Source organism: Phaethon aethereus (genome assembly GCF_964289735.1).
Source record: "Phaethon aethereus genome assembly, chromosome: 5".
NCBI classification, from domain to species: Eukaryota; Metazoa; Chordata; class Aves; order Phaethontiformes; family Phaethontidae; genus Phaethon; species Phaethon aethereus.
Genome location: NC_138579.1, coordinates 3,355,588 through 3,375,281, shown reverse-complemented (window position 1 = coordinate 3,375,281; position 19,694 = coordinate 3,355,588). Strand labels below are relative to the sequence as shown.

At 37.4% G+C, this 19,694-nt stretch overlaps 1 protein-coding gene across 1 annotated transcript in view; it reads right to left on the bottom strand.

The window, feature by feature from the left end:
* KLHDC1 (kelch domain containing 1) overlaps positions 1-19,694 on the bottom strand; it is a gene marked incomplete at both ends in the record, with an annotated part of 28,683 nt that overhangs the window by 7,742 nt on the left and 1,247 nt on the right. Inside the window, 7 exons of the mRNA XM_082001052.1 lie at positions 1,935-1,993; positions 8,156-8,239; positions 10,280-10,363; positions 11,260-11,338; positions 13,152-13,270; positions 14,236-14,353; positions 16,930-17,000. Coding sequence (XP_081857178.1) covers positions 1,935-1,993; positions 8,156-8,239; positions 10,280-10,363; positions 11,260-11,338; positions 13,152-13,270; positions 14,236-14,353; positions 16,930-17,000 — 614 coding nt within the window. The remainder of the gene's footprint in view (positions 1-1,934; positions 1,994-8,155; positions 8,240-10,279; positions 10,364-11,259; positions 11,339-13,151; positions 13,271-14,235; positions 14,354-16,929; positions 17,001-19,694) is intronic.

The window sequence follows — 19,694 nt, the reverse complement described above, 5'->3', positions numbered from 1 at the left end:
CCATGGGGCTTTAAATAAATTCATCACTGCATTTGGAATTTTTCTTTTAGGAGAGGATGCCCAATAAATGAATTTGAACGTACGACTGTACAAACCAAGTCCTCCTCGCTGGGAGATCTGTACTTTACAGAAGAACTTCAAACACCTGCAGTCAAGTTGTCTTGGTCAGCAGCATTCAGACAGCCAAACTTTTTAATCTGTGTTACAACCTTGAGTCTCATTTGGTGATAATTCACATGGCAATCAAAGAAGAGCACTCAGGCCTGTGAAGCCTCCTATAAGACCGGCCTTTAATTACCCCTCTAGATATGAGTAAATATGAACGCTTTACCTCCTGCGGGGTGTCTCCACAGCAGCAGACACTCTGCAAAGATTCTTTTTTTTTTCTAATATCTTAAATCTCTTTTTTCAGTCTCTCAAAGACTCTTTGCAGAGGTGTTACAGAACGGCTGGACACTAGGCTCCTAAATTTATAATGATCAGAGTCTATACTAAATCATAAGTAAGCCTGGTGAGCTTTCTTGGATCACGATATAGAAATAATTGAGTATTGGAACAATCTTCAGTTTTTAGGAATGGCTCCATTTAATATTACCATCCTTAGTCTAAGGATGCCTGTATGTAAAATCAGCCCGCTGTATTCAGGTCAAGAACAGAAAACACTTCAGAAAACCTTCAATATTAGCTTTCAAATGCCAAACAAAAGGGAACACTCTCTGATGAGGACTTAGACAGAACTTTGGCATTGACATCCCTCCTTCAAGGCTTGAAATTCCTCTCATTGACCTGTCACTCAGCTGTCACAGGTTTCCTTTCTTAAAGCAATAAAAAGCAAGCCAAACAGCAACTCATGCTCATGCAACAACAAAAAGCAAGCAGCTAAAGCAATAATCTGAATAATCAATCCACTCAGAGGTAAAGTTCACACTCAAAGAGGGACAATGCTATCATTTAGTTAGAACATTGTTAATTTTAAAACAACTGGCAAAGAAAAAAGGGAAATTAAACTGATAAGTTAATCATAAGTGCTAATGAAAGAAATCTTCAAAGAGAAGGTTTTTTTTTGAAAGGACACTGTGAGACTTCATCCTGCTGCCATCAGCAGCAAGCAGGAACGGATGGAGGATTGCGTCTACTCCCTCGCTTTGCTCTCGGCTCAGGGGGCAGAGGAACACACGTGGTGCAGGATCAGATCAGCAGTCACAGGTGATTAAAGATGCCCACCGTAGGTACTTGAAGCACATAAAGCCCTGGAGCAGGATCAGTACTGATACATACTCATGAAAGGTGTATTTCATGGTCTTTTATGAAATTACTATTAGGTTACCTTGAGAGTAGGAACAGAACAGTGGTTATCACCCATCAGTTACTGTTTATCTCCTGGTTTGCCCACCAGCTAACGATATTATCCACCGATTCTACACATGGAATAGGCACTATCATAAATGCTATATGCAAACAAACAAATCTTTGGAAGTATACTAATACCTGATTTAGTTTAAAATTGAAATATTTAGGTCATGCTTTTACTTGATTTTTTTTTTAAATGGTTAAGATGCTTATCTTGGAGCGGGGAAAGGTCTTTCCCCAATCTGTACCCATAATAAGCCAAATATAGATAGTAAAAACAGTACTCAAAAAGACATCAAAACTAAAATTCCATATGGATAAATGCACCCATCTTGAAAATTAGGATGTTAAATCACTACATGCTGTGCTTAAAATAGCATCATCAACGCTTTGGTGCAGAACAGAAAAAGCTTAGTAACGACTATCAAATTAAATTAAATTGAAATCACAATATAGCAGCTGTTAAAGTAGTCCCCAAACTCCCATTCTCCTCTTGGAAAAGCTACAAAATTAGCACTGGAACTATTTAACAATATGTTTCAATCTGCTACATTCAACTTTAAGTGTTATAGAGAGAAACCTACCTTCCAGACCAAGTCCAAGTGTCTAAATTCAGGCAGTGCAAATCATTCATTCTAGTTTGCTAAAACAAATAAACAAAATCCCAGTTGTGTTATATTAAGAAAACAATGAGCAAAGTATTTCACTGAGGCCTTGCCAGGACAGAATATTCCAAGTAACAATATTTTGAAGAAAACTGTACCCATGTGCTTTAAAACAACACTGTATTATGTGGCAGATGAAAAGCGTTGCTTCTCAAAAAATGCATGCAACTCTTGGAAAACTACCTGTCAGGAATATTCACAGTAATGCAACGGCAGTATAGGGCCAATTTGAGCTTTTGATAGTAGTTTAATAGTGAAGAACTATGTGATATTCAGTGCCTGCAAATGTATTCGATTTTCATCCATAAAATTCATGGTAGGTAATCGCAGAAGGTGTAAAACTCTACGTAGAGTTTCCTTTCTTTTTTTTTGATTGCATTCTGATCAGAACTATACATCCTCCTGCCTGGTCACTTATTCCTTGAAATATTCCAGTAGGTACTGTACTCAGTACTTGACATCCCACAAAAAGTTCATCACATCTGTGTATTTCTCTCTTTTCCCGGAAGGCAAGCCCTTTCACAAACCTACAACTAGCAACAACAAGCTTTTATGACCCTTTAGCATTTGCCATAAAAGTAATAAAATGTATCAATGAGAACAATGGGAAATCAATACACTTGCATACCTGCCTGTGTTTTAAGATGAAGACAGTAATTGCTTTAGAAACATAAAGCGGGGAGGGAGGGGAGAATATAAGAAATAATTTCTTTGCTTTAGATTGTAGCAATATTTTCAATGGCTCGCAATACACTTGACTGGTATTTGTGATTCCCCTAGGTACTACAAAACAGTATCTGAAAAGTAGGGAAATATATCTTGCCTTACCTTACAATTTCTTTTCTCCTAGGGTAGTCCATAGATCTATTAGAATAAGCCTTTCTCCAGCTTGCAGATCCTTTGAGGCAGAAACTAGACTTGTCATTTAAGTCAGAATAGGAGTAGTTTTACCCCTGAGAACTCAGCCAGTTAGTGAGTTTGAGAGGCTTCCAAAGCTGTCCATCAGAGCTACGGAAAGTCTCTCAGGGTATTTCCAGAAACAGCAAGGTTTTCGGGATAGCTATGGCCTCCTCTGATCATGTACATGCTAGCCCTTTTCTGTCCTAGGGAAGAGAATGTTAACTAGCATTTTGGAAACGCCTTCAGAGAGGCCAATGGGCTAAAGAAAAGCAGAATGCGAAGGCTTTTGTGCATTGCCTGAGAAACTTTATTCCCTCAAGAGGGTGAATATAACAATAAAGTGTGGTCCAACTGACAGCTAGTGGAACAGATCTGTCTTCCATGACAAGTCTACTCAGTTTCCTGCTTTGGAGGAGATGAGGAACAAATTATACAAGCAGAAAGCAAAATGCAATTACTAAGTATCTTCTGCTGTACTTGTACGCAGCTAGACACTTGGGGGTAGGGTGGGGAAAAAGCAACATCCTGGCCACTGAAACTAAAAATATTTAATCATCTTGGAATAACACAGCTCGATATGGAGGACATCTATTAAAGAAAGGGAAGAAAGAAAGTTGCTGTTATGTTGGAAATTAGAGTTTCAAGAAGATGCTGTTCAAGACCTCCTCGCTGACTTTCCTTTCCTAGGCATTAGGCAGAAGATGGAGCAGTTTTCAGTTTCTTGGTCCCTGGGAAATCAATGTATTATAATCTTTACATTCTCATGATTCAACAGATTGACAGATGCATAATTACATCAACCTCATTTTGAATTCAAAACACAGCATCAGTTGGACATTTATGTCTAAGATTCAGTCCTTTAACAAATGAAAACACCTGCCTACCTGACCCTTACTTGGGGAACTGTAAAGCACGCAGTCAGGTTATAGTATTATCACTTTCCACATGCAAAGTTTTCTTGCAGTTTCTCATGTATTTCTAAATGCTACCTACTATATTTAATCATTTAGCTGATAATCCTAAAATGATTCTTAATTGGCTTAAAAGCATCAAGCCTCAAAAGAGGGTTTGCATTTCCCTTTGAGCTACAAGAACTCCTTAGACATCCTACTTATCTATGGCATGTTCATTTATTTGCAGCCCAGTAAACATTAACCAGGATCTGCTTTGTCTCAGGATTAGCTTTCTAGCATGATGAAAGGCATTAAGGGAGACATATTTACAGCTCGCTGCTGTTACAGTAAACTCTCTGCAGCTCCCCATGCTGAGGTTTACAATCGAACAGCTATTGCAGCTCAAATCTTTGTAAGAGAAGGACTGCGGTCCAATGTCTCTTCTGATCTTCAGTGACAGAAAGGATAACAGGAAATATAAACATGCATACATTAAGGCATCAGATGTGTGAGGAGCTGCTGGAAAGACTTTGTTTTATTTTATTACTTCATCATTCTTTACATGAAAACTTTCCAAGTAAATCAAACACGTGACTTGCATCAACTTTTGGGCTAACTCTCCTTCCTTCCCACTTTCTCCCATTTCTGTTTTTTTCAGGGGCTTACCTGGAGGAACAGAGTCCACATAATACTTCTGAGCCTGTTTTCAAATGATTCCTGGTACAATTGATTTTGACCATCATCATCTTCTTTTACCAGTTCTAGCTCCAAGTTTGGAAAAAGGTGCCCTTTCCTCCCAGAAAGATGAATAGGAGAAGCCTCATGACACTTCCTGGCCCTTTCTGGTTCCTTGTAGAGCCTTTTCCCTGGGAAGATTTGTATTATGGTGAACTAGAAGGAGAAGGAGGAGCAGAGCAACCCCGTATTTGCTCCTTAATTTATGGAGAAAAGCAAGACTTCATCCTTTGGGGAGGAGTTACTCCTGTTGTCAGGAAATGCAGTGTTTTTCTGATGTCTTTAGCTTTCCTTTCCTGTTTCATGACTCACATTAATTCTTCAAGTCCCACTGAATGTTCCCTAACCTTTGTAAAGTCCCTTCCATTTACTTCTAGGATAGAAAGTGAATCAATAACAGAGTATCACTAAGGTGAAAGTTACACTTCCTGCTCTCCTACAAAATTAAATATAGCTTTCCAAAAATTTCACTCTTCTCTGACATTGTTCCCAAGTGGTTTCACTGAAATTTAGCAAATGGTTATTAAGGAAGCTGATGCTACCTGTGGAAGAGAAAAACCTTTTCAGATCAGAGCCTTCTTGTATTTCTGAATCCTGCAGTCAAATAGTCAGAGTTAAATAGAAGCCAGAGGATGTGTCCTCTTAGGCCATATCTAATCATGCAACAGCACGGTGGAGAACTGACAGGCGAGCTCCAGTTTACCAATAATTTCACTTGCAAAGGCTGCATGAGAATCCTAGCTTGAGTTACAAAGCAGTTCAGTTGCAACAGGCACAGCACAGCAACCCGAACTAGCTTGGACACAATGCTCAATGCCATTCTGTTTCTGGTGTGAAGGCCTCTGCAGCACACAGAGACAGCCCTTGCTAACACAAAGCCAGAGGGAGCAAAGCTTTGAAGGCTGGGAAAATGTTCAGAAATAAATGGTAGGCCAGAAGGTCCTGAGCTGCATGTCTACTTCTTCACACCTAGGTTTCTTTCCCTCTCATGTCTGCAGGCTTGCTAAATGAGGAGCGGGATTCAGTTCAGCTGGTGTTAGCAAGATTTCATTTATACAGCAGACATGAAAGACCAAGTCCATAGCAGAGGCACAGGGCTCACTTAGCCTGGCATAGCTAATCCTGACACACAAGACTCAAGTAAGAGTAGATACTTTTTCAATGTCTTTCATTTCCCTTTATTTCCTTAGTTATTTGCAAATCAAGTTTGTCCGAACCTACAGCTCTGGAGGCTACTGCATGCAGTTCTCTCTCAGTCAAGAGGTGGGGCTTTAGCAACAGTTCCAGATATCCTGAGCCTGTATGAAAGGCCACGAAACACATAGTGCAGAATGGCAAGAATAAACAGGATCAGTTTTGGTTACTTTCTTTTCTGACTGCTCTGAAAAGGTACTTATGTAAAAACTTTTCCTGCAGCTGGGGGAGGCAATTCAAGCTGAAAAACTGGCTGGATGTTGTGTGGCCATTCTGAACCTGCCTTGATCTGTATGTCTGGTTTCTGTCTGAGCAAGCAGGAGTAAGCCATTTTGTAACAGAACTGTAGACTTTCCCTGAGAAGAACACTGCATTAGAGTACAGCTTTTACAGCATGGAAAACAAGGGATAGGGAACAAAGTGCAATTTTACACTGTTTTACTTGCAAGTACTTGAGAATACATAACTTTAGGTTATGGCAGCTTTCCAGGATGAAGTTGGCACATGTTCATTGTAGGGCATTTCCAATCAACATTTAATTCCTTCTCTTTCATAAAACAAAACTATAGAAACACAGCACCGAGGGCTTTCAAAAGCTTTTTCATTGTTACTTTTTATAGTAGTAGAGATAGAAAGCATCAAGTCCATCCTTTAGCCGAATATGATTAAAGGCTTTATATTAGCTGTAGCTAAAAAGAGCTAAACACTTAAAAAAAAAAGGAAGAATACACAGTAACTTAAATTAGGAGGTTTTTTTACTTGCCTTACAGAATCTGTTTCTCACATTCTTGATAAACTCCAGCTCATACAGAGACCTTGAAAAATATTATCTTCCCTATGCTTTTGCAACAGTTCTAAAAAGCATTGGTACGCTTTCCAGCCCATAAAGAAATTATCCTTGCAAAAAATTTACAAACGATAGGGGAGCCTGCATTAGTTAAGACTACCTACTACCATGCTTATTATCAGACATAAGACAGGAATATGTTTTCTTTTTTTATTGGCTTGCTGCGCCAGGCTTAAATGCTTACATTAATGCTTCAGCAGAAAAAAACTGAAAAGAAGATCTCCTCTGAGTAGTACTAGAAAAATTAAGTGTGTTGCTGAGAGGTTTTAAGATCTCCTTGCTTACCAATGGTGGCTTCAAGTTTATTAGGTACAGACAACCAGGGCGATAATGCCTATAAGAGTTTGGGTTTTTTCGGTTTGGTTTTGTTTGGAGTTTTTGGGGTTTTTTTGTGGGGTTTTTGTCTTGTTTTGGGTTTTTTTGGTTTTTTAAGTTAAAAATTGCTAGGAAGAGTTAAGATTATATAGCAAGAATCTAGCCTTGATTTAAATATGCACTGGTTACATCCTATACAGAGAGTTCTTACGCTGCCTTTGACTATTACCTAAGGGACAATAGATTTAAGATCCTCCCACAGTGTATTAAATGGTACAGTCTTAGATCAACTGTCAAGAAAGCAAATACAAGCCTTGCTCTTGCAGTAAAGAGCTTATATTGTATGCATAGAATAAAGCTGTTAACAGCGATCTCTGCGGTGTGCTTCACATACTCTGTGCCAAGGGCACAGAGCATGCTAAAAGTAAAGACTGAGACTGCAAAACTGACATTCAGAGAGCAGAGGAGAGGCTTAACAGGACTGGAATGACCTGTGCTTGCAGTGGCCTGTGCTATCAGATAATCTGCTGCAGCATCCTGTACCAGCTTGAATGTACGAAGACTAATGCCTTTGTATCCATACATTATAATCACATGCTGCTCTTCCAGACATCTGTATTTCAGTCACTTATGTGTAAAAATGACAGAAGTTTAAATTACAAAGCCAACTGAAATCTGTTATTTCCTACTATTCAGAACCACATGTTGCAACTGTAAATATAAAATACTGTATCCCAACAGCTATTCTAAACTTCACTTTCCCAGAAGGTAAACATCAGGGTATGAGAGATATGTTAACTGACTGTTCTTACACATTTCCTCTTTCTTTAGTGAGGGGAGGAAAGCACAAGCTAAAATCCCAGTTATATTTACTACTTTCTAGCATTTCATTAAGTGAAAAAGGGAAAAAAAGCCAGCAGGTTTGATGTATAAATCTGCTAAGCTGTAGCAAGTACCAAATGCTAGCATCTCATCATTTATTTAAACCTGGTCTATCATCAGGCTTGCTTTTGCTCCATTCTCAAAGAACCGTCTCCTACAGAGGTTATGCACACATCAACTATTTTTGTTCATCTATAAACATTTGCATTTACTACAGAAAAGAAACATCCTGGATTCAACGCCCCTAACATACGGGTTAGACTGAAGACATTTTGGACTTTTTTCTACTACAAAAATACGTTGCTATAAAAAAAGAAAAACTGCCAAGAAAATAATATTACTGCCAATAAAATGTTTTAATTTTAAACACTAACCAGCACTCGTCCTCCAAAGATGTAACCTTTATTTCCCAGCACAGCACAGGTATGAGCTGCTCGAGGCTGAGGTGGATCTCCACCCTGAAAGAAACAAAATAAGATCCTTCAGAACATCATCAAAGTGCCAGCCAAGGATATTGGCAAGTCAGTAACACAGAGATTGCAAAAGTATGGCCAATACGCATCAGTATGCTGACAGAACTGCAACTTTAAAAGGAAATAATTTGTAGTCATGTCCAAGACTCCACAGACATTAGAAGATACACATATTTGCCAAGGACAGCTTTAATTGAGTTCCCTCAGTAGCTAATGTTTAATGTATTACCTGTCGGTCTGATTTATCATTGCTTTACTTAAGTGAAATTCAATTAATTTATCTTTAATCCCCAAGCAGAAAATTACAGTAACACATCAGTTATCGTTAGTATGTCCTGTGCAGCTTTATTCTTCCAAAGTGCAAACCATCACTGGTACAAAAATCTCTGGAAATCAGATCTTAAAATTTGATATTACATCCAATAGCCACATGCCAAAAAGTATTTCTTGTGTAAATCAGAAATAAAGATAGCAAAATTGGCTTTTACTTTTCAATGGTAATTTAATTTTTTGTGTTTAGTTTTACAGGAATTTTAGAACATCCTATAAAGTCCATAAAATAGTGCCAAACACGCATTACAATAAACTTCTGAGTTCTTATGTAAACTCACCAGGATTTTATGAACCTTTATAGTATACTATCATATTAATATCAATAAATAGAAATGTGTGCATTACTATTTTACCGGGAAAGTAAGTATACATGCTCCTTTGGAAGACTTAAAATAACGTATTTGCTGAAGAATACCTGACCTGTTTATTCTAACAATATAGCATGACTGGGAGATACTTGTTCAAAAGATTTAACATTAACTCTTGAAGGGAATACAGCAACTCCATATACACAATGCTCAAACTAATGAGTTTGAGTATAACCCTTGCATACTAAGCAGGGATCTTTACTTCACAAAGAAAACCTGATGACCTAAACTAGCATACAGCGAGTTTATTACTTCTCCCCTTGCCTTCAAGTCTGTAAAAGCTGAATAGCGAATCAAGAGACTAGATTTCAAGACCACTGTTGTTTTTTCAGCCCGATATACCATCCTTCACACTGACCATCAGCTTTACGAAAGGGGGGAAAGGAAGGACCATCAGCTTTACCATCAGAAATCCCCAGGCAGACCTTAATCTCTCACGTGGTCAACTCAGTTATCTGTGACAGGTTATCCACACTGCAGATTGGTTATACACAGACACAGTCAACCAAACGGCTTCACATCAAAACAGTTCAGATAAACGAGGTTCGTTAGCCTCGGTTTGGCACCATTAAAACCATTCATGTGTTTCTACCACATGCTCCCCCGAAGACCTTCGCTTCGTTCCAGGCGGCCTTTGCTAGGTGCGACACAGGATGAATTCAGAGCTGGCCCAGGTTAATGGCTGTGCTCCAGCCACGAAACCGTTTCATACCCAAAGCCCTGGCAGGGCCTACAAAGACACCCAATGTCAGTATCACCTCCATAACCCATTCTGCAGGACCCAAACTTGCTTTGTGAGGAGCCACCAAAACACCTCCACACTCCGTTCCTCAGCATCACCCTGATATTCCTACTAAATGGTTTTCTGGAGTATTCCAGTGCTTTGTCTTTCCAGTAATGAAGCTGGAAATATCCATAAAATTACTGGATTTTATTATACTGCCAGTATATTTTATATTCCCAACAGTTGTCTTAAAGCTTGAATACAAAGCTTTATCCCAGAATTATCCCCTAGATACAGAATACTGTATCATCTTCTTTCTAATACCTCTCTGAAGCTTACAATGTTTTTTTTTTGCATCAGAATCACATTATAGAAAAATCATCAGTCTAATAACATCCTCCGGGAAAAAAAAATTCATATCAGTTTCAAGTTTTCTACATTTCAGATGCATTGAGTAGCCTCCTGTTTAATGTTATAAGCCTGAGCAATACTAAGCATATTCAAATTACTTTTCCCAACATCAATTTCTAGAGTACAATAACTATTCAAAATGCAGTAAAATCACAATTGTGTCAAAAGACAAGACTAAAAAACACTCACTCTAATTGCTGGTTGAGACCAAGTTTGTGTGGTTGTATCAAAAACATGAACATCATTATGCCATCCCCAGAATATCTGTCCTTCCTAAAAAAGAAGTTAAAAAATAAAATAGAATAAAATTATTTTTAAAAATCTTTGTGCTTATTAAAGGATAGAAACCCAGAAGTGAACTAACAAAACATAAAGTAAACTAAAATACGGAATTTTATTGAAAAAAACATATGTTAATATTTTTAATAATGATGCAGCAGCTCAGGTCTAGTTGAAGGTCAACAGCATTCAGGAATGTTAGGGCTGATGACACTTTTGAAAATGGGCTTTGGGCTCCAACATCAGTCACTGCAGTAGACAAATTCTACCTTCTGAGTGGAATATACTGAGAAATAAATAGATTGTACAAAGTAATACATTTCTGTAAGTCAGTATTTAGCATTTGAAGTAAGGATCTATACTCCCTTAAATACATATCTATTTCTTCTTAATTCCTGTCATTAAATACTCTAATCAGTCTCCTCCTTTCTATTAGCTGGAAGAAATCATTATAGGACACTAGGTAATGCAGGCATCTTAAAGTAACGGCATTTACTCTGGATAACAAATTAAAGAAATTAACTGAAAGTATTTGTCAGTTAGACGTGTGAAGTATAAATTCTCTATCATTACTTCAAGGAAATAAATTCTAAAATTTCCTGCGAGTTTCATATTTAAAATACTGCCTTTGTTCCTGCTTTGACAGCATTTTGTTTCATTGCACTCAAAGCCTAGTACTGGGTACTTGGAATACACTGAAGACCCACTGCTCCCAACCTGACGTATCTGAAATTCCAAATCTAAGTAGAAGATTCTAATTTGCATTTCTGCTGATGCTACAAATAAAAGAAAAATCAGACAGATTTTCATACTTACTGAGTATAGTATAAAAGATCATGTTTTGACAATTAGAAAGGACAAATCACTCTGAATTGTGACAAATCTCTTACCCAAAATGCATCATGGACATCAAAACAATCACTCAGTTCGTTATGCTTCCTACAGCCATAGCCACCAAAATAAATTAGCCTAAAAGAGTAACAACAAAAAATAAGTTCAGTTATCTGTTTTGTAAATAACATTCAAACGAATAAGCTGTAATAATTAATTTCAAATTTTGGATTGCCTACTGTACTATTAATATAAACAAATGAAAATATTTCATATTGCACCTAATTACACAGAAAACCTTACGAAGATGATGGTAATATTGTTACACTCCTCCACAAGCCTGACAGAAATCCGCAGAAGCAAGGAAGGAGGTTCAAGATACCTCAAAGTCCCTATTCGTGATTCCTCCATCCACAAGCTCATCACAGCCACATTTTCAGAAACGAGTCTCAAAATAACATGTAATACACAAGACGCTTCTGCCAGAATTCCTACCCTATTCTACTGAAATTCCTATGCTCCTGCTATATTTTTTAGCCTTCTGTAGACATCTTTTCACAACAAACGTTCCCAAGGTTCAGCCCACAGACTGCCTGTGACCCACAAAGTCTTCCTCTAGCTTATAAAGAGATTCTTTCAACTAAGCACTACTGAACGTATGGCATTGCAAGTATTGTTACACACCTCCCAGCCTAATATTCCACCCATGAAATGGCCATCCATAAGTAATGGTTCCTAAAGTTTTGTTTAACTTCAACATTTGAGGATATTTGGTATAGTTGTTAGTGATCTTGGGAGAAGGCAATTTAGGAAATGATGGGATGGTGAAGGTCATTCCAGACTGACATTCCTAGGGAAACAGAGTTACTGAAAGCATTGTGCAATACACCAAGACATCCTGATCTGCAAATTCACATCTTGTGAAATTTTAAGGTATACGTCTGAAAAGGTGCATAGCTTGTCCCTGAATAGCTTTGTTATACGAAAAGGTTACACTCTGCCACCTAAAATAAGTAATTTTCTCAGTTACATGATACTCTGGATTAATTTAGTTTTGAATCATCTTGTATTAACAGCTACAAAGAAGTTGTTCAAATATATGTAATTATATCTTGCAGTTAAACTAGAATTACAAAACCAAGATACAGCACTGAGAGGCACTATACAGTTTATGCAAAACCTCTTTAAATGTGGAGTCCAGAAACAGATAAATCATTTACATTCTATGTATTCATATATTCACTGATATATGAATTCTATGTATTCATATATTCACTGATATACAGTGTTCACTGTGTATCATATTCTTACTTGTTTACGATAACTTGTATAACAAATCCCTGACATGTCACTTTCTTGTGACAACATACGCCACAATATCCAGACACTTTCCATAATAAACACAAAATCTGAACTACTTATTTTTAGCTAAGTAATTTTTCTAAGTACACTTAGTAAGTTTTACCACACAAATATCTAGGCTGACTTGGTTCTTAGAAAATAAAGATACTCGTTGAAATGCCTTTGCAACTGTCAGCATTTGTAAGCTATTAAAATCCTTGCAAATATACTAAATATATTTTATTGCAGGTAACAATTTAATGCTTACGTAGTGTAAAAAAGAAAAATTCATTTTTATACTGATTTTTTAACGTGTTAAAATTAAAACTATAAGTAGTATTTGCATAATAATTTTCATCTAGAGTCTCAAAGGCATTCCAGAAACTTTCACTAAATTTCCCAACCCTCTCCTAAAGTGGGTTTATACTTACCATTTATTCAGCTCACATGTGAGAAAACTCTGGTAAAAAGCTGTTAGGAGAGTTACACAAAATCCCTTAGCAAGTCAAGCTAAGAATTAGAGTTTCATGAATCCCAAACCTGTGTTCTCTTCACTTTATAGTACTACTTCTCTGCAATTAACACGTATTAAATATTCTTAATGTGTTACCTGTCCTTATACACCCAGCAGGAAAGCTTGTCACGTGGTGTAGGAGGTTGACCTTTAAAATTTGTAATTTTTTTCCACCTATAGGCTCCATTTTTTGTTCGCAAATTAACATAATACAGCTTAAAAGAAAAAAATGACATTTTCAGTATAAATGATGTCAAAGAATCCAGTACAAATCACCAGCCAGAAACAGCCCACCACCCCCAGAATACACTAATTCCTTAAGAAAAATTTTTTAAAAAGAAGGAACTAACGGTGAAGTTCACAATATGTAGCAATATATAGGAAGAATCTGATATACAAGAACATAAAAAGCATGAGAATTAGCAGTTTCCTTCCTTCACTCAGCCAGACCAGAACACTAATATCCTGCTCCTTCCAGAGTCAACTGAAGCCTTGCAAAAAACTTCTGCAAGACAAACAGCTCTCCGTTCAATTCTAGTGGCAGAACAGTCAGTAGTTCTGCCTAACCTAACTCAGTAACTGCACAAAAATCAGCAAGGCTTGTGAACAGGGTACTAAACTGATATCTGATTACAGGCTCCATTTCAGTTATTTTCTAGTTGGGACTGAACTCTGACTTCATTTACACTAAATAATAAAACAGCTCACTTCCTCTACTTTGCTACTCCAGACTTCAGTTACAAGGAAAACTCGTAGCTGTATTTTAACTTTAATTATTACTTGATTATGTAAGAATGGTAATCACTATCAAAGAGCAAAAATAAAAGTGATATTCTGAGATCAGTTTCAATTATGGCTGCCAGCATATTTGGAAAAAAAAAAAAAAAAAGGCAATTGGGAAAGCACTGGCAGTTTTCAGAAATAAATTCACAAAGTTTTATGTAATGGGTCTCATTCTGAAGCTATGTCAGTGAAAAGTCCCAGAAAAATATATGGAGTTGAATATCAAAAAAACCCCCACACTAGGTTTTTGTCAGTTTAAAAGTACACTTTTTCTACAAAAATAAAGCTTTTCCTTGAATTTCTCTAATTTAAATGCAAAGTACACCAGACAAAACAGTAAGGTCAGCATTATTATTCATTCAAACACAGTATGTTATGAAAGAAAAGAATACAATACCCGATTACTGTATCCTTTATCATCAAATCCACCAAAAATGTACAGCTTCCCATTAATGCTTGCCCCACAGCTTCCTGACATGGAGGTAGGTAACTCTCCTTCCATTAGGTGCATTGTCCTGCAATTTAGCACATACGTTAAGTCTTATAATGCTGCTTTCAAACCTGCTAAAATTAACAAACCCAAAACAGATGTATTAATTTTTATACTTAAACCTAAAAATACAGTTGCAATGTTTTGGCTATAACTAGCACTACAAACTATAGCTGATACATGAAGTCAGGGTCCTGTGGTGTAAAAGGACTTTCATGTGAATATTGTGCATATGTTTATGAAGCATCTCAATTTTTCTGAAGGTGAAGCCCATATTAAAAGAGCATTAGTAGAGCTGAAACATTCATTATTCAAAATATGGAAATACTATTAACTCCAAGAACTCCTGAGATGAGAACATGGTATCGCTGTTATTTTACAAATGGAAAACTGAGGCAGAAGTAGAAATAAAGGTCAGAAGTACTCACTACTTTTGGTACCCAATCTCCTAAAACTGCATTTTGCACTGTATTTAGCATAATAAAAAAAATCTACAATAATGCCAATTTTAGCAATGAATTCTCTGTTCTTCACCAGCAGCAGTTCCTAACCTGTTCCTTGCTGGTCCCACTGACAAACCAGTAACTTCCTGTGATGCAAATTGTACCATCAGACACTCCTAAGCACTATACAACTATCTGACGAGACTCAACTTCTGCCGAACTCATAAGGCCAAGCATTAGGTCAAGACTGGGCTTAGAATCATTACTCCACATCGAAAACAGCTCTCCTAGGATCTCAATTTTCTACAGAAGATAGGGACCTGCATCTCCCTCTCACATGTCCACGCACAGAGGACGTGCAATTTGTTGAGGATTTCCACCTTGTTGCCACACCTTCAGTCTCTGTAGATTTAGCAGCCAAATCCCAGTCTCTCTGTGCTGGCACTCCAACTCCTTGCCCCAGCTTTGCTGCCGACATCTCATCTGCTTTCACCCCACGGTTTCTGGTTGAAGCTTCCTTCCCCTGCAGTTCCCGTTCATTGTTCTCAGCTCTCCACCTGACTTGACTCTGTGCCTTCCAGCTGGGTCCTTAGCCCAATCTCCCTCCACAGTCATGGTCTCCCACCATCAAAGCCTGATTCCACTTTTTCTCTCTACTAAGTCTAGTATCACCACACTTGTTGACCCAGTCACTTCCATTCATTCCCTTCTTCGATACATCCGCATCTAGATCAAACACCTTCATCTTTTATCCCTGGTGGCTATACAGAAGAAAAGGATTCTTACAGCTTTGGGTTCTGATGGTTGACCTTAACTCAACCTAAAAGAACCAGAGGCAGCCATTAAAAGGAAAAGATTTTTATGCGTAATCACCAGATGTGAACGATGCGTGTGTAGCCCGTCCCTATGGAAAATGGTGCTCACTAACAGCTACTTAGGGCACTGCTTCCAAACGCCTTTCTTCCGGCACCAGCATTGCCACCGGCCAGCCCACCTTCCCCTTCTCTGCTCTCGCTCTCTCATTCCTGCTTGTATCTGTGTCATGCGGTGCACTCAGTTGTATGTGTGCAACTGTTTGTGCTGTAAACTGAATGAGATCAAGAATGGATACAGGTTAAAAATAACCCGGGGGGAAAAAAAAAAAAGTTATATTTAACCCAAATCACTTTCCTGATCCAATTTCCCATGTGACCATATAAACAGCTGGACCAGTACAACTGATATAGGGACATCGGAGTGAGAACCAAGAGAGAGTATGAGGTTGCTTTAGACAACCCTTTCACCAAAAGAAACAGACAGCAAACCACAGTCTCAGGGAGGGTACAGTCTTAAAAAAAATAAAAAAAGACTTGCTAGAACTTCACAGCTAACGGTATGCAAACGGTTGTTTTCAAAGTCAGTGACTTGACCACACAGATGTGGAACTTCACACGAACTGTAAGACATCTTCCTAATCTAGCCCTCCTCCCCTTTTCCCTCCAAATTGTTGCTTTGAATATGAGTATGCAAGAAATACATGAATAAGTGGGAGACTAGAAATACAGCTGGCAGAAAACACATATAAGCCCAAATGGATACTACTTTACCAGAGTGAACGCAATTATTGTAATAGAAACCACTGGAAAACTTTAAAAAGAGCCATTATTATCTCTCCCCACATACGGTATGTAAACACAATTAATATAAAATGTAAAGATTAAATTGCTAATAATGTGCAAGATCTGGTTAGCTATGAGTTAGTTATGCAAATACACTGAGAACACAATTAAGTAATAGCAAAAAATATATAATTGAAAACAGATCAAGAACCCAAATATCCAGTGTTTAAATATTCCTTTTAACATAAAAGTTAATGTATGGAGAACTAAGCCAAAATAAATGCCCAAATAAAATACATCTGTTTTAACAACAGAGCCTTAAGCTGACCATTTCAAATATCCTCTTGAAAAAACCACAATTATATTTAACGAAGTAACGTGTTTCCTAGAGTTATTTTGCAAGTACATATGTCTGTTCTTCAGTCTTTAAACATCTGCTATTTAAACTCCAGGAAGTATGACCAATAACTCATGTAACTGAAGTCTTTTCACCACAGCTAATTGTAAATTATGCAAAGATCAACTTTATATATTAATTAAATATAAATTATGCAGCTTACCATAACCCGCTATCCATTTCATAGATCCAAAGCTCATCATTAGGCAGATACACTTCATTTTCTTCAATTGACTAAAACAAAAAAAAATTTGCAAGTGTTAAATCAATTATGCATTATACACCGTAAGTTTTAAGATGAAATACCAAATCATGTTACTTAGCAACACAGAATAATCTTAAGGAGATAATCTACCAAAGCACAAGTCATACCCCAGCATTATTGCCCTGATCATTACAATTTTTAACAGGCAGCTCAATAACGCTAATACTTTACATTTTATACTAGAAGATAAAAAAAGATGTTTTTCATTTTTTGAAGCTAGTAAAAATACTGTGCTAGGCATTTCCTGGTGTCTTTGGGCTTTGTTGATTGGTAATAGCATCTTTAATCACTCATTTTAAGGTGTGAAGATTATAAAAAAAACTTTGGTGTATCAAAGGAAGGGAGAGAAGTGTTTCAATACTCAAAAAGCATTATGAATATAGTTCAATAGCCAATTTATAAAAATACGAAAATAGCATAGGTGAACAATTCAGTCATTGGGAAGCATCCACAACTGCTAACAACAAGTATCACAACATGACCATGGATTTAAAAAAAAATAAATTAAAAACTCTTGAGAGACTATCAAAGATTATTCCCTCCTCTATTAAAATGCTGTTACTCAAGGAAATATTTTTTCAGCTACTGATGTGATCACTCTGAGCAAATTTTTCTGTACTGTTAGCCTTCATACCTCCAAATATAGAACATAAAAGTATTAATGCTGTTCTGTGGAGCTTTTTGCATCTTTGGTGGGGGGGAGTAGAGTTCTCCTTCACATGAAGGATTTTCTTCCTCATTCCATAACCCCTTTTTATCTTTTCCAGAAACTGAGACCTTGCCATGCTGTGTAGATGGGTAAAGAACTCAACAACTAAACAGAAAGTTAAAAAGAAGTACTCATTTTAAAAATAAGGAACTTAATTCCTCAGGCCCACTCATTAAAGGCACAGATTTACCAACTTAATGTTTTGCCAAGAAAGACGTGTAACAACATAAACCAGACCAAATTTGAAGCTCCTGAACTAAAACTCGTTATCTTTTGTTTTGGGAGATACTTTTAATTAGGAGGCAACTCCTGGCATAATGTAAAAACATAGAGAAAAGTGTAACTGAAAAAGCACAAGAAGAACAGTTACTTGCAGTGGCTGAAGGAAAGACTTGAAAGAACAAAACGTCAAATATAAAAGAGCTTAGCCTGCGCCATAACATGAAGGAGAAAATTAATTCCTCTGTGGAAAACAGATCTATGAAGACTCCCAAACAGAGGCCATGTGAGAAAGAAAGAAAGTAATTTGGGAAATAATGATGAGGAAGAACAACAAACAGGAGCAGGAAGCCCAAAAGAATGCAATTGCAGCACTCAGGCTGGGTAACAACTACACCATTAATTATTATCTTGGCATTAGAAAGAAATGAAAGACAGTGAGGGAACAAGCAGCCAGAGTCAGTAAATTAAAAAAAAAGAAAATAAAGTAGATCAAAATTAAATGAATGTGAGGAAAAGGTGTTAGATACAAACCTGAAATTTAATTATTAACAATTTCATTACTGATATTGATTACTTGCCTTTAAATGATACTTTATTATTACCTTCTCAGCTTGAAAGTTGCCAATCAGGCATTACGCACTAAGTTTGGTACAGTTTATCCTGCCAGGCACCTTTCGTAAGGTAGGCTCTGCTGGTACACGCAGCTCGCAGCTTTCACAAAGTGCAAAAGTCTGCTCAATTTAATCTAAGTACATCAGTGCTCAGAGGCTGAGCATTTGCTACAGAACCAGCTCTGAACAAATACACCGATGCCAAAAATAAGTTAGCTGGGCAGTAGTCCACCATCAACATGTAAAAACATAAAATGATTTACCTGTGTAAAGTGCTCTTTACAGAATAACAATGATTTTCACAATACTCTCCACAAATACGTAAAACTGCTAAAAACGTTTGCAAAGTTTATCTGCTAAACCTAACACATATTGTCCGTTTTGACTGTGCCGTGAACCCAGGATCCCTTATTAGAAAACTTTTGAAAACACCGTGCTAGCCAGTCCAACCTTCTTTTCTAACGACTAAAGCACAGAGAACTACCAAGTATTACCAGTGATTTAGGTGTTAGTTATACAGAGTATTATGGATCTGAAAGCCAGAAAAGGACAATAAATCTTCCTGTACATCACAGATGGCTCACTTTACTTAAATATATGCTTATTCTGAAGGTGGCTAACTTCTTGACGCTACAAAATATGCATTCAAATCCCTACAATGACTTGCAGTCACAAGAAACACTACCTACCAAAGACCCCCAAAGGGAAGAAAAGCTGTGGGAACAGTTGACAGGCTCCTGAAGGTTCCTCCATTTCATTACAGCTCAGTATTGAGCAAGCCTGGCCATGCAATAGGCTAGAGAAGGCGTGCCAGCGTGACCCAGACAGCAAAACCCTGCTGCCCTGCTTCCTACCACGGCTGAGGGTTTGTATTTCAGCACAACAGTAGTATCTGTTTGTATTTTCAGTATACCAGTAGTCACCGGCAGCACAACCCTTTTCAGGTGAAATGAATATCAAGCTCAGGAGCAGAGCAACTCTTCAAATTCCACAAGCTGCCCAGCTCTAGCCTATCTTTAAGTCCAACGTTTTTAGTTTTAAAACAATGGAACATTCCGATTTCCAGAAGCTAAACTATAATACACTTCAGGAAGAGACAACTAAGCCACTAGTACCCGAGA